General features: G+C 36.4%; 1 protein-coding gene across 4 annotated transcripts in view; it reads left to right on the top strand.

The window, feature by feature from the left end:
- The window catches only part of LOC111159883 (intraflagellar transport 88), a 157,716-nt gene that overhangs the window by 10,963 nt on the left and 133,658 nt on the right, over window positions 1-13,095 (top strand). For 2 of the 4 annotated variants that reach the window (XM_022522536.1, XM_022522539.1), the window contains exons 4-5: window positions 10,990-11,046; window positions 12,190-12,243. The exons of 1 other annotated variant lie outside the window; for it this stretch is intronic. In XM_022522536.1, coding sequence (XP_022378244.1) covers window positions 10,990-11,046; window positions 12,190-12,243 — 111 coding nt within the window. The remainder of the gene's footprint in view (window positions 1-10,989; window positions 11,047-12,189; window positions 12,244-13,095) is intronic. One more of the 4 variants, XM_022522537.1, reaches the window with a different exon arrangement.

Below are 13,095 nucleotides of genomic sequence, written 5' to 3'. Positions count from 1 at the left end.
TTCCTTGCCAATTTGGATTTGACTTATATATCTTTTTGTTGTTTGATTGCTATGGCTAAGACTTCCAGTACATGTTTAATAAAAGTTTTGAAAGTGGACATCCCTGTCTTATTCCTTTTAATTTTTTTAAAAGATTTTATTTATTTATTTCACAAACAGAGATCACAAATAGGCAGAGAGACAGGCAGAGAGAGGTTGGGGGGGGTGCAGGCTTCCTGCTGAGCAGAGAGCCCGATGCGGGGCTCGATCCCAGCACCCTGGGATCATGACCTGAGCCAAAGGCAGAGGCTTTAACCCACTGAGCCACCCAGGCACCCGTCCTTTTTTATTTTTTTATTTTTTTTCTTTTTTATTTTTAGTTTAATTTTTTTTATTAGCATATAATGTATTATTTGTTTTAGGGGTATAGGTCTGTGACTCATCAGTCTTACACAATTCACAGCACTCACCGTAGTACATACCCTCCCCAATGTCCATCACACAGCTACCCCACCCCTCCTCCTCGCCTCCGTTTCAGCAACCCTCGGTTTGTTTCCTGAGATTAAGAGTCTCTTATGGTTTGTCTCTCTCTCTGGTTTCGTCTTACTTCATTTTTCCCTCCCTTCCCCTATAATCCTTTGTCTTGTTTCTCAAATTCCTCATATCAGTGAGATCATATGATAATTGTCTTTCTCTGCTTGACTTATTTTGCCTAGCATAATCCCTTCTAGGTCCATCCACATCATTGCAAATGGCAAGATTTCATTTTTTTTTTTAATATTTTATTTATTTATTTGACAGACAGAGATCACAAGTAGGCAGAGAGGCAGGCAGAGAGAGAGAGGAGGAAGCAGGCTCCCTGCAGAGCAGAGAGCCTGATGCGGGGCTCAATCCCAGAACCCTGGGATCATGACCTGAGCCGAAGGCAGAGGCTTTAACCCACTGAGCCACCCAGGCGCCCCAAGATTTCATTTTTGATGGCTACATAATATTCCATTGTATATATTTATATACCACATCTTCTTTTTCCATTTACCTGTTGATGGACATCTAGGCTCTTAACATAGTTTGGCTATTGTGGACATTGCTTTTGCAAATATTTGGGTGCATGTGTCCCTTCAGATCACTACATTTATATCTTGGGGGTAAATATCCAGTAGTGCAATTGCTGGGTCATAGGGTAGCTCTATTTTTAACTTTTTGAGGAACCCTCATACCGTTTTCCAGAGGGCTGCACCAGCTTGCATTCCCATCAACAATGTAGGTGGGTTCCCCTTTCTCCCTATCCTCACCAACATCTGTTGTTTCCTGACTTGTTAATTTTAGCTTTTCTGACTGGTGTGAGGTGGTATCTCATTGTGGTTTTGATTTGTATTTCCCTGATGCCGAGTGATATGGAGCATTTTTCATGTATCTGTTGGCCATCTGGATGTCTTCTTTGCAGAAATGTCTGTTTATGTCTTCTGCCCATTTCTTGATTGGATTCTTTGTTCTTTGGGTGTTGAGTTTGGTAAGGTCTTTATATATTTTGGATACTAGCCCTTTATCTGATATGTCATTTGTGAATATCTTCTCCCATTCCATCGGTTGTCTTTTGGTTTTGTTGACTTTTTCTTTTGCTGTGCAAAAGCTTTTGATCTTGATGAAGTCCTAATAGTTCATTTTTACCCTTGCTTCCCTTGCCTTTGGTGATATTTCTAGGAAGAAGTTGCTATGGCTGAGGCCAAAGAGGTTGCTGCCTGTGTTCTCCTCAAGGATTTGATGGATTCCTGTCTCACACTGAGGTCTTTCATCCATTTTGTGTCTATTTTTGTGTGTGCTGTAAGGAAATGATCCAATTTCATTCTTCTGCATGTGGCTGTCCAGTTTTCCCAACATCATTTGTTGAAGAGACTTTCTTCCTTCCGTTGGACATTTTTTCCTACTTTGTTGAAGATTAGTTGACCATAGAGTTGAGGGTCCATTTCTGGGCTCTCTGTTCTGTTCCACTGATCTATGTGTCTGTTTTTATGCCAGTACAAAATACTGTCTTGATGATGACAGCTTTGTAATAGAGCTTGAAGTCTGGCATTGTGATGCAGCCAACTTTGGCTTTCTTTTTCAACATTCCTCTGGCTATTCGGGGTCTTTTCTCGTTCCATACAAATTTTAGGATTATTTGTTCCATTTCTTTGAAAAAAAGTTGATTGTATTTTGATAGGGATTATATTAAATGTGTAGATTGTTCTAGGTAGCATAGACATTTTCACAATATTTGTTCTTCTAATGTATGAGCATGGAACGTTTTTCTATTTCTTTGTGTCTTCATCAATTTCTTTCATGAGTATTCTGTACTCTTCTGAGTATAGATTCTTTGCCTCTTTGGTTAGATTTATTCATAGGTATCTTATGGTTTTGGGTGCAACTGTAAATGGGATTGACTCCTTAACTTCTCTTTCGTCTTGTTGTTGGTGTATAGAAATGCAACTGATTTCTGTGCATTGATTTTATATCCTGACAGTTTACTGAATTTCTGTATGACTTCTAGCGGTTTTGGGGTGGAGTCTTTTGGGTTTTCCATGTGAAGAATCATATCATCTGCAAAGAATGAAAGTTTGACTATGTCTTTGCTGATTCGGATGCCTTTAATTTCTTTTTGTTGTCTGATTGCTGAGGCTAGGACTTCTAGTACTATTATGAATATCAGCAGTGGTAGTGGACATCCCTGCTGTGTTCTTGACCTCAGGGGAAAAGCTCTCAGTTTTTCCCCATTGACAATGGTACTTGCTGTGGGGTTTTCCTAGATAGCTTTTATGATATTGAGGTATGTACCCTCTATCCCTACACTTTGAAAAGTTTTGATCAAGAAAGGATTCTGTACTTTGTCGAATACTTTTTCAGCATCTATTGAGAGTATCATATGATTCTTGTTCTTTGTTTTATTAATGTATTGTATCACATTGATTGATTTGCAGATATTGAACCAACTTTGCAGCCCAGGAATAAATCCTGCTTGGTTGTGGTGAATAATCCTTTTAATGTACTGTTGGATCCTATTGGCTAGTATTTTGGTGAGATTTTTACATCCATATTCATCAGGGATATTGGTCTGTAATTCTCCTTTTTGGTGGGGGTCTTTTTCTGGTTTTGGAATCAAGGTAATACTGGCCACATAAAATGAGTTTGGAAGTTTTCCTTCCATTTCTATTTTTTGGAACAGTTTTAGGAGAATAGGTATTAATTCTTCACTAAGTGTTTGGTAGAATTCCACTAGGCAGTAATCTGGCTCTGGGCTCTTGTTTGTTGGGAGATTTTTTTTTTTTTAAAGATTTTATTTATTTATTTGACAGAGAGAGATCACAAGTAGAGAGGCAGGCAGAGAGAGAGAGAGAGAGAGGGAAGCAGGCTCCCTGCCGAGCAGAGAGCCCGATGTGGGACTTGATCTCAGGACCCTGAGATCATGACCTGAGCCGAAGGCAGCGGCTTAACCCACTGAGCCACCCAGGCGCCCCTTGTTAGGAGATTTTTGATGACTGCTTCAGTTTCCTTACTGGTTATGGGTTTGTTCAGGTTTTCTGTTTCTTGCTGGTTCGGTTTTGGTAGTTCATATGTCTCTAGGAATGCATCCCTTTCTTCTTGATGATCTAATTTGCTGGCATATAGTTGTTCATAATATGTTCTTATAATTGTTTGTGTTTCTTTGGTTTGGTTTTGATCTCTCTTTCATTCATGATTTTATTAATTTGGGTCCTTTCTCTTTTCTTTTTGAAAAATCTGGCCAGGAGTTTATCAATCTTATTAAGTCTTTCAAAAAATCAGCTCCTAGTTTCACTGATCTGTTCTACTGTTTTTTGGTTTCTGTTTCATTGATTTCTACTCTGATCTTTATTATTTCTCTTCTCCTACTGGATTTAGGCTTTCTTTGCTGTTCTTTCTGCAGCTCCTGTAGGTGTAAAGTTAGGTTGTGTGTTTGAGACCTTTCTCTTGTTTCTTGATAAAGGCTTGTATTGCTATATACTTTCCTCTTAGGATCCCCTTTGCTGTATCCCAAAGATTTTGAACAGTGTGTTTTCATTTTCATTTGTTTCCATGAATTTTTTAAATTCTTCTTTAATTTCCTGGTTGACCCATTCATTCTTTAGTAGGATGCTCTTTAGCCTCCACGTATTTGAGTTCTTTCCAACTTTCCTTCTGTGATTGAGTTTAAGTTTCAAAACATTATGGTCCCAAAATATGCAGGGAATGATCCCAGTTTTTTGGTACCAGTTGAGACCTGATTTGTGACCCAGGATGTGATCTATTCTGGAGAATATTTCATGTGCACTCAAGAAGAATGTGTATTCTGTTGCTTTCGGATAGAATGTTATAGAATGTTCTGAATATATCTGTGAAGCCCATTAGATCCAGCATGTCATTTAAAGCCCTTATATCCTGTTGATCTTTTGTTTAGATTATCTGTCCATTTCAGTGAGGGGTATGTTAAAGTCCCCTACTATTATTTTATTATTGTTGATGTATTTCTTTGATTTTTGTTATTTGTTATTTGATTTTGTTATTAATATATATATAATTGGCCACTCCCAGGCTAGGGGCATAATGATTTGCAAATGTTAGATCTTCTTGTTGGATAGACTCTTTAAGTATGTTATAGTGTTCTTCCTCATCTTTTATTATAGTCTTTGGTTTAAAATCTAATTTATCTGATACAAGGATTGCCACTCCAGCTTTCTTTTGATGTCCATTAACATGGTAAATGGTTTTCCACCCCCTCACTTTAAATCTGGAGGTGTCATTGGGTCTAAAATGAGTCTCTTGCAGAGAGCATATCAATGGGTCTTGTTTTTTTAATCTAATCTGATACCCTGTGTCTTGATTGGTACATTCAGCCCCTTTACACTCAGGGTAACTATTGAAAGATATGAATATTATGCCGTTGTATTGCCTGTAAGGTGACTGTTACTGTATATTGTCTCTGTTTCTTTCTGGTCTATGTTACTTTTAGACTCTCTCTTTGCTTAAAGGACCCCTTTCAGTATTTCCTGTAGGGCTGGTTTGGTGTTTGCAAATTCTTTTAGTTTTCATTTGTCCTGGAAGCTTTTTATCTCTCCTCCTATTTTCAATGACAGTCTAGGTGGATATAGTATTGTTGGCTGCATATTTGTCTCATTTTTTGCTCTGAGTATATCATGCCAGTTCTTTCTGGCCTGCCAGGTCTCTGTGGATATAGGTCTGCTGCCAGTCTAATATTTCTACCCTTGTAGGTTACAGAACTCTTGTCCCAAGCTGCTTTTCTCTTTGTCTCTGAGACTTGTAAATTTTACTATGGGATGACGGGGTGTTGACCTGTTTTTATTGATTTGAGGGGAGTTTCTCTGCCTCTCCTGCATTTGATGCCTGTTTCCTATACTGAAGGGAAGTTCTTCAGTATAATTTGGTCCAATATATGTTCTGTTCCTCTCTCTCTTTCTTCTTCCTCTGGGATCCCAACTATCCTAATATTGTTTCATCTTATGGTATCACTTACCTCTTGAATTTTCCCCTCATGATCAGTAGTTGTTTATCTTTCTTTTTTCTCAGCTTCTTTATTCTCCATCATTTGTTCTTCTATATCACTAATTCTCTCTTCTGCCTGATTTATCCTAGCAGTTAGAGCCTCCATTTTTTATTGCACCTCATTAATTGCCTTTTTCATTTCAACTTTGTTAGATGTTAGTTCTTTTATTTCTCCAGAAAGGGATTCTCTAGTATCTTCTATGCTTTTTTCAAGCCCAGCTAGTATCTTTATAATTGTCATTCTGAATTCTAGTTCCAACATCTTACTAATGTCTGTATTGATTAGGTCCCTGGTAGTCAGTACTGCCTATTATTCTTCTTTTTTGAGGTGAGGTTTTCTGCCTTGTAATTTTATCCAGCAAAAAATAGATGAATGAGAGAACAAAATGCTAAAAAGGTAACAACGACCCCAGAAAAATATACACTGAACAAATCAGAAGAGACCAAAACCAGGGGGAAAAGAAAGGGGGAAAAAAAGAAAGAAAAAAAGAATATGATTAGGCTGGTGAATAGAACAGAGTCACCCAGTTGATTTGGGGTGTATTTTGGTCTCTTAGAAGAAACTGCCTCCCAAAATTTCAAAGAAAGAAAACCTTACATACATACAAAAATAGAGTAAGCAAGGGATAGAATATGACTGTAAAGATGAAAATTTTTAAAAAAATTTTAAAGTGGGCTTGATAAGGGGCTCCTGGGTGGCTCAGTTGATTAAGCAGCTGCCGTCAGTTCAGGTCATGATCCCAGGGTTCAGAGATTGAGCCCCGCATCGGGCTCCCTGCTCAGCGGAGAACCTGTTTCTCCCTCTTCCTCTGCTTGCCGCTCTGCCTACTTGTGCTCTCTCTCCATCTTTTTGTCAAATAAATAAATAAAATTTTAAAAAGCCATATACTAGATATACGGTATATTTTGGTCTGTTAGAAGAAACTGTATCTCAAAATTTTAACTAAAGATAAACTTAGGTATATCCAAAAGAATAAGGTTAAATATAATGAAAGGATAGAGTATGACAGTAAAAATGAAAATTAAAAAAGATTTTAATAAGGCATTGATATGATAAGATGTTGGTTGAAAAAGGAAAGAAAGAAATTTTAAAAAGAATTAAAGAAAATTTTTTAAAAATTAACTCAAAGACTAAAGCATCGTGGGAAAAAAGCCATGAATTCTATGTGCTGTATTCCCCTAGTGCTGGAGTTTTGCAGTTCTCATTGTTTGGTAAACTTGGTCTTAGCTGGATATTCTTGCTGATCTATGGGAGGGGTCTGTTGCAGTGATTCTCAATGTCTTTGCTTGAGGTAGAATTGCACCACCCTTGCCAGGGGCCGGGCTAAGCAATCTGTTTGGGTTTGCTCTAGGTAGCTTTTATTCCCTGAATTCTATACAGCTTTGGAGGAAGAGAATGAAAATGGCTGCCTCCCAATCTCCAGCCCTGGAGGAGAAACCCTGGGGCTCCATTCCTCAGTGTGCCTCAGAGAAAGCAGTCAGTTACTCCCATATCCCTGGTCTTTGGCCGTGTTCCATGCTCATTTGGCCTGTGACCAAGCATTTCTTTCTCTGGCGCACGACCCCATTTAGAGTCTCCAAATCCAGTAGATTCCTCAGTGTGCTCCTTGCCCCTCCTCCCAGTGGAGGAAGAAGATTGTTCCCCACATCTGCCACTTGTGGGGTCCCTACTTGAAATGACTTTGCTCTATCACTTGCTGGGACCCAGGTGACGGAGACTTCCTACCCCTGTGGTGTTTCTTCCCATGTATCACCTCAAATTCACTTCTGCATATGTCCTACCTTCTAAAAAGTGGTCGCTTTTCTGTTCGTAGAGTTACTGCTATTCTTTTCTTCAATCTCTTGTGGAGTTCATAGGTATACAGAATGATTTGATAACTATCTAACTGAATTCCTTGGACCAGATGAAATTTAGGTCTCCTGCTCCTCTGCCATGTTGCTCCTCCCCCTCCCTGTCTTATTCCTGACTGTAGATGAAAAGTTCTCAGTTTTTCCCAATTTAGGATGATGTTAGCTATGGGTTTTTCATATATGGCCTTTATTATGTTGAGGTACGTTTCCTCTAAACCTACTTTGTTGAGGGTTTTTTTAATCAGGAATGGATGTTGCACTTTGTGAGATGCTTTTTCTGCATCTATTGAAATGGTCACATGGTTTTTATCCTTTATTATTAACGTAGCATACCACATTGATTGATTTGAAATATTGAACCACTCTTGCAACCAGGAATACGTCCCACTTGATCATGGTCAATGGTATTTTTAGTGATTTCAGGTATCAGACATCAGGTGATCATTTTATCATGCTGGCCCTTCAGTGATATTCAGAGCAGATCCTCATTTTATAGATGAGAAAACTTAGGCCTAGAGGGCCAGATCTCACAGGTATCCATAATTGGGGCAGAGCTTAAGTCTGTTGACCCCATATTGAATATTTTCTTCATATCCTATTTATTATGTTAATCAGGGAAAAATTATTTAACTTTTATGTGAAAGGTGGTAGGCTTACTCAAGGGATAAAATTCTAGCTAGTTCCAAGGACTTTATAATCTTATGAAGGAAAATAAAATGGATACATATATTCAAAGCATAATGTAATAAGTATTGTAAAGAAAAGAGTACAAATGTTATGGGACCACAAAAAGAGGTTATTTGTCACTAGTTGGGACAATCAGCAAGACTGCTTAGAAGATAAATTTACAGTTGAATCTTAAAGGATATGTACAATTAAGACTGACTTGAGATATGGGAAGAAGGGCATTGCAGATGAGGATATAAGTGAACAAATAAAGAGCCAGCGTAGAATCCATTTTATCTGAGGAGATCAATCCCATGCTAAAAGTAAAAAACTGAAACACCAATTTAGTCATTAGTAAATACTTAAAAGAATAATGGTCTCTTTAGTTTGTTCTCATGGAAAATTGCTGAGACACATATCCTTCCTTTTCAGCTTTTTCTAAGATCTGTCAGTTAGATCAAGTTTGTTAATGGTTTTGTTCAAAAATTCTATATTTTTACTGATTTTTTTGGGTTGGGGGGGCTACTAGTTCTGTTAGAAAGATATCAAAATTTACACTGTGGATTTACTTTTTAGAGTTTTGCTTTATATAATTGGAGCAAGAACTATTTCAAATTATTATATTTTCAATGTAAATTGAGCCTTTTATTATTTTTGAAATGTCCTATATCTAATCATGCTATTTGTCTATTTGTCAAATATTGATATATTCATGGGGCTACAGAAGCTCTCTTTTGTCTAGTGTGTGCATGATATGTCTTTCCCATCTGTTTACTTCCAACTTTTCCATATCCATATATTTAAGATGTATTTCTCATTAGCAGAATGTAACTGAGTTTTTTTCTTAAAATGTGGTCGGAAGTATTTAGTTCATTTACATTTAATGAAATTACTGATTTGGTTTTAACTTGTCTCACTATTTGCTTTTTGTTTTTTCTGACTCTTTTATGTATCATTTTCTCTTATTTCTTGCCTTCTTTTATTTTTTTTTTATTATTCCATATCTTCCCAATGTTACCTTGTGTGTTTACATTCTTTAACCATTCTCTCTAGTGTTTTCCTAAAGATTACAATACTCATCTTTAAAATATTAAAGTCTAGTATTACTTAGTGTTTTACTACTTCCTCGACAATGCCAGAATTGTACATTTTCAACTGTTTTTGGGTTCTATAATTTCTACTTATTCCTTTTTTATACTTTCCAGTTCTCTGCTGAAGTTATCAATCTTGTCTTTTAATTCATTGATCATATTAAGCATAGTTACGTTGAAGTCTGTGTCTGACATTTCCATTATATGTATCCTTTTCTGAGTGTTTTTCTAGTCTTTTGTTTCTCTTCCCTTTTCATTAGGTAGTCTTGCCTCCTGAATGTCAGGTTGTTTTTGATTCAATGTCAGGCATTGTAAATGAAAAATTTTAGAGATAATTTAAGGGTATATGTCTAAGTTGTCAGTGTAATAATGACTAGGTACATGTGGCTATGTGCATTTAAACTATTTATAATAAAGTAAAATATAAAAATTCAGATTACACCAATCACTCACATTTCAAATGCTCAATAGCCATATGTGGCTAATAGCTCTTACCAGAAAGGGCAGATAAAGAACATTTTCACCACTGCAGAAAAGTTCCACTGGTTAGCACAACTCTAGATGATCTTACCTTTCACTAGAGAATTTATTTTTGCTTATGGTCCTAGAGACATTAGGAGTCCTGGCTCACCTTAATCCAGTTGAGTTTGAGATGGTTCAAAATTGGACTTCAGTTTTTATGAGGGCTTGTATGCTTTTTATCTACTTTCAATTGTAGAGTATAGCCTTTTGAGATCACAGTCAAAGCCTAGAGTATTACCAAGGCTGCCTCCGTGGCAGCACCGCCCCCCCCACTCCAACATTTTATGTCTTAAGAGAGTCTTTAGAGAGCTGTGTTCAGCTTCTTAGTCATGCCTTTTGGAGAAAAGCAGGCTCAAATGCAGGCATACCTCTCTAGCTTTTCCTTTTCCTTATCTTGAAACCTTGTTAATTCTTCACTGCCTTTTTGGTTCTCTAATATATTCAAATTGATTTTTTATAAAAATATTTTTGTCTTGGGGCGCCTGGGCGCCTCAGTTGTTAAGCATCTGCCTTCGGCTCAGGTCATGATCCCAGGGTCCTTGGATCAAGCCACGCATTGGGCTCTCTGCTTAGGAGTAAGCTTGCTTCTCTCTCTCCCACTCTCCTGCTTGCGTCCCCTCTCTTGCTGTGTGTCTCTCTGACAAATGAATACATAAAATCCTTTAAAAAAAAAAAAAAAAAAAGAGGGAGAGACAATTCTTAAATTTTTTTTTAATGTTCCCAGCATTTTTAGTTATTCTTAGTGGGAAAGTTATTTAAAGTTGTTTAAAACAGCAGTCCATCATAACCAGAAGTAGAGCTTTTGTACTAATGATGCTTTAATCAAATATTTCAAACAAATATGCCTAACAACTAACATATGGGACATTTCCATCTACATGGTCCTGTTTGATTCCAATTACAATTTTGGCATCAGGATATCCTTATTTCAAAGGTGAGAAAATTTAGGTTCAAAAAAGTGTGAATAAAAACAGCTGGTAGAAGGAGAGCTGAAATTTAAATGCAGATTCTCTGATGCCAGATCCTGTGTTTATTGGCCTAGCGGCTGGCAGTAGTCAGTATACATAATGAATGATTGAAGCAGTCATGAAAACTAACCTTTCTCACTGGTACCTCTGATAATTCTCAAATTTCTTTTCTCCTTTAAAATGAATTCCAGAATAACTCTCCTTCTTAATACTTTAAAATACCTGGGATCCTTAATATTTAGAGTAATTTAAGAGAAGTTATTCTAAATATTATATAAATATTTCTCTATTGATGAGTCTATATTTCCCATTGCTTTTCTAGTTTTCTATTGTATAGCTTAATTTGAATTCTATTAACTATGTTTTTTTTCCTCCCCAAGATAACTGCTAAAATACCAAGCACAGCAGTTACTAGACCTGTAGCTACTGGATATGGGGTAGGTTTACTTAAGCTAAAAATACTAAGGTGCTTTTTCTCATCCATAAGTTCACTTTAGGCAGTTCTAAATAATTTGAGTTATCTTTCAGTCTGTGACCCAGATATATTTTTCATTTTAGATAGTTACAAACCTTATAAAAGTCTAATTTGATTAATAGCTTTTATATTGTAGTCATTTTGATTATAAATTTATCAGAAAATATTTTATTATCATTTCTATTTGTAAACCTTGTGTTTGTTGATTGACTTCCTTTCATTTTTTGTGTAATATTACCAAGTCTCATGTGTATTCCATTCATATTTCTATGTGAAGTTAAGTGTTATATAAAAGTAATGATGTTTATATTTTAAAACTTACCAATTAATACATGAAAAATAAAATTATAAAATTTGAGAAAATTTTCAGAGGCATATATTTCGGTGTTGCTTTTATTTGAGATATTTGGAGGAAAGATGCTATATAAAAATCCATAAAGGAAAAGTTTGAAGTCTTGCCCAAATTTGGATGTCTTTAGCATCCAAAGGGAGAGTGGGAGAAAAACGAAAGAATGAAGTAGAATAGTATTTCCTAGTCTTTATTGTAATATTCTGTAGGGATCAGAAAAATGGTTTTAGTACCTAGAAGTCCAGGACACTTGACTTCATATTTATTGATATGAATAAGGAAATTAGTCATACACATAATATAACTGTGTGTTAAGTGAAACATGGTTTTATTAATCAGCCTAAGCTTGTATTACTCATAAATTTGATTTTTAGTGGTGTTTCAGAATAGAAAACAGCAAACATTTTCTGTGAAGAGCCAGGCAATATAGGCTCTGCAGGTCATAGTCCCTAGTTGCAGCTACCAAACTCTGCATTTGTAGTATAGAATCTGCTGTAGATAGTGTGCAGACCAGTGGGGTATGGCTGTACTCCAATAAAATGTTATTGACAAAGGCTGATGGTTGTAGTTTGCTGAGGCTTGTTTTAGAGTTTTATTGTTTAATCTTATATCTTTAGGTTATAAATGGAAAGGATTAGGTTTACTTGCCAATAGAATGAAGAAAAAAGTTATGAAGAAAATTTTTGTAACTTGGTTTTTATAAAATTAAATGTAGATTTTTTTGGAATCATTTTAATTTAGTTTTCTGTTTGCTAGTCCAAGACATCCCTGGCATCCTCCATGGGAAGACCAATGACAGGGGCTATTCAGGTATCTCTGTCATGTGGTTGTTCATTTTGGGCCTCTCTTGTTACTTAGCATATTATTGCTGACATTTTTTATTATATTATTTTAAAATGTTAAAGAAGGTATTTCTTATATAAAGACCATGATTCTTTAAATTATGGGCTGAAGTTTAGACTGTTCAGAATCTTTGGAGTCAAAATCACATTGGATTTACTCAGGTCTCAAATGAAATCCCATTGGGGAGTGGACATAGAACTGATAGTTTGCTTGTGTAGTGAACTTTGGGTCCCATTTTTCCTATGCTATCACTTGTAATAATTTCTGTAGTTTCTCTCATAGGCATATAGGAGACCAAAAAAGTAGAGGAGTAGGCAGCTAATAACCTATATAACTTATATTAGGTGCTATATAAAAATCTTTTGAGTTTTTCTTTCCAAACTAGGAGTAAGATCAGTTGAAGCGAGGAATTGAAATTTTATAGGGGGAAGGGAAAGTAGAGACAGAACTGACATATGAGGAGGCAGGTGTAAGGGAAAAGAGAGTGATTAAAAATGAGTGTTAAAGCAGTGTCTGGGGGCACAGTCAAATAAACGTCCAACTCTTGGTTTCAACTCAGGTCATGATCTCAGAATTGTGAGATCAAGCCCTACATGAGGCTCTGCATTCAGCTCAGAGTCTGCTTAGAGTTTCTCTCTTCCTTTCTCTCTGCCCCTCCCCACCACACGTGTGCGTGCTCTCTCTCTCTGTCTCTCTCTCTCTCAAATAAATGAATAGGTCTTTTTAAAAAATCAGAAAAATTGGGACTATAAAAAAAGGGACTATGTTAATGTATGTCCAGAACTAGAAATAAGAAGCAAATCTTAATTTAAGAACACC

Source organism: Enhydra lutris, unplaced genomic scaffold (genome assembly GCF_002288905.1).
Source record: "Enhydra lutris kenyoni isolate GAN:26980312 unplaced genomic scaffold, ASM228890v2 scaffoldscaffold71, whole genome shotgun sequence".
Lineage (NCBI taxonomy): Eukaryota > Metazoa > Chordata > Mammalia > Carnivora > Mustelidae > Enhydra > Enhydra lutris.
Note: the sequence above shows the minus strand (reverse complement) of the source record. Positions and strands in the feature narration are given on the sequence as shown.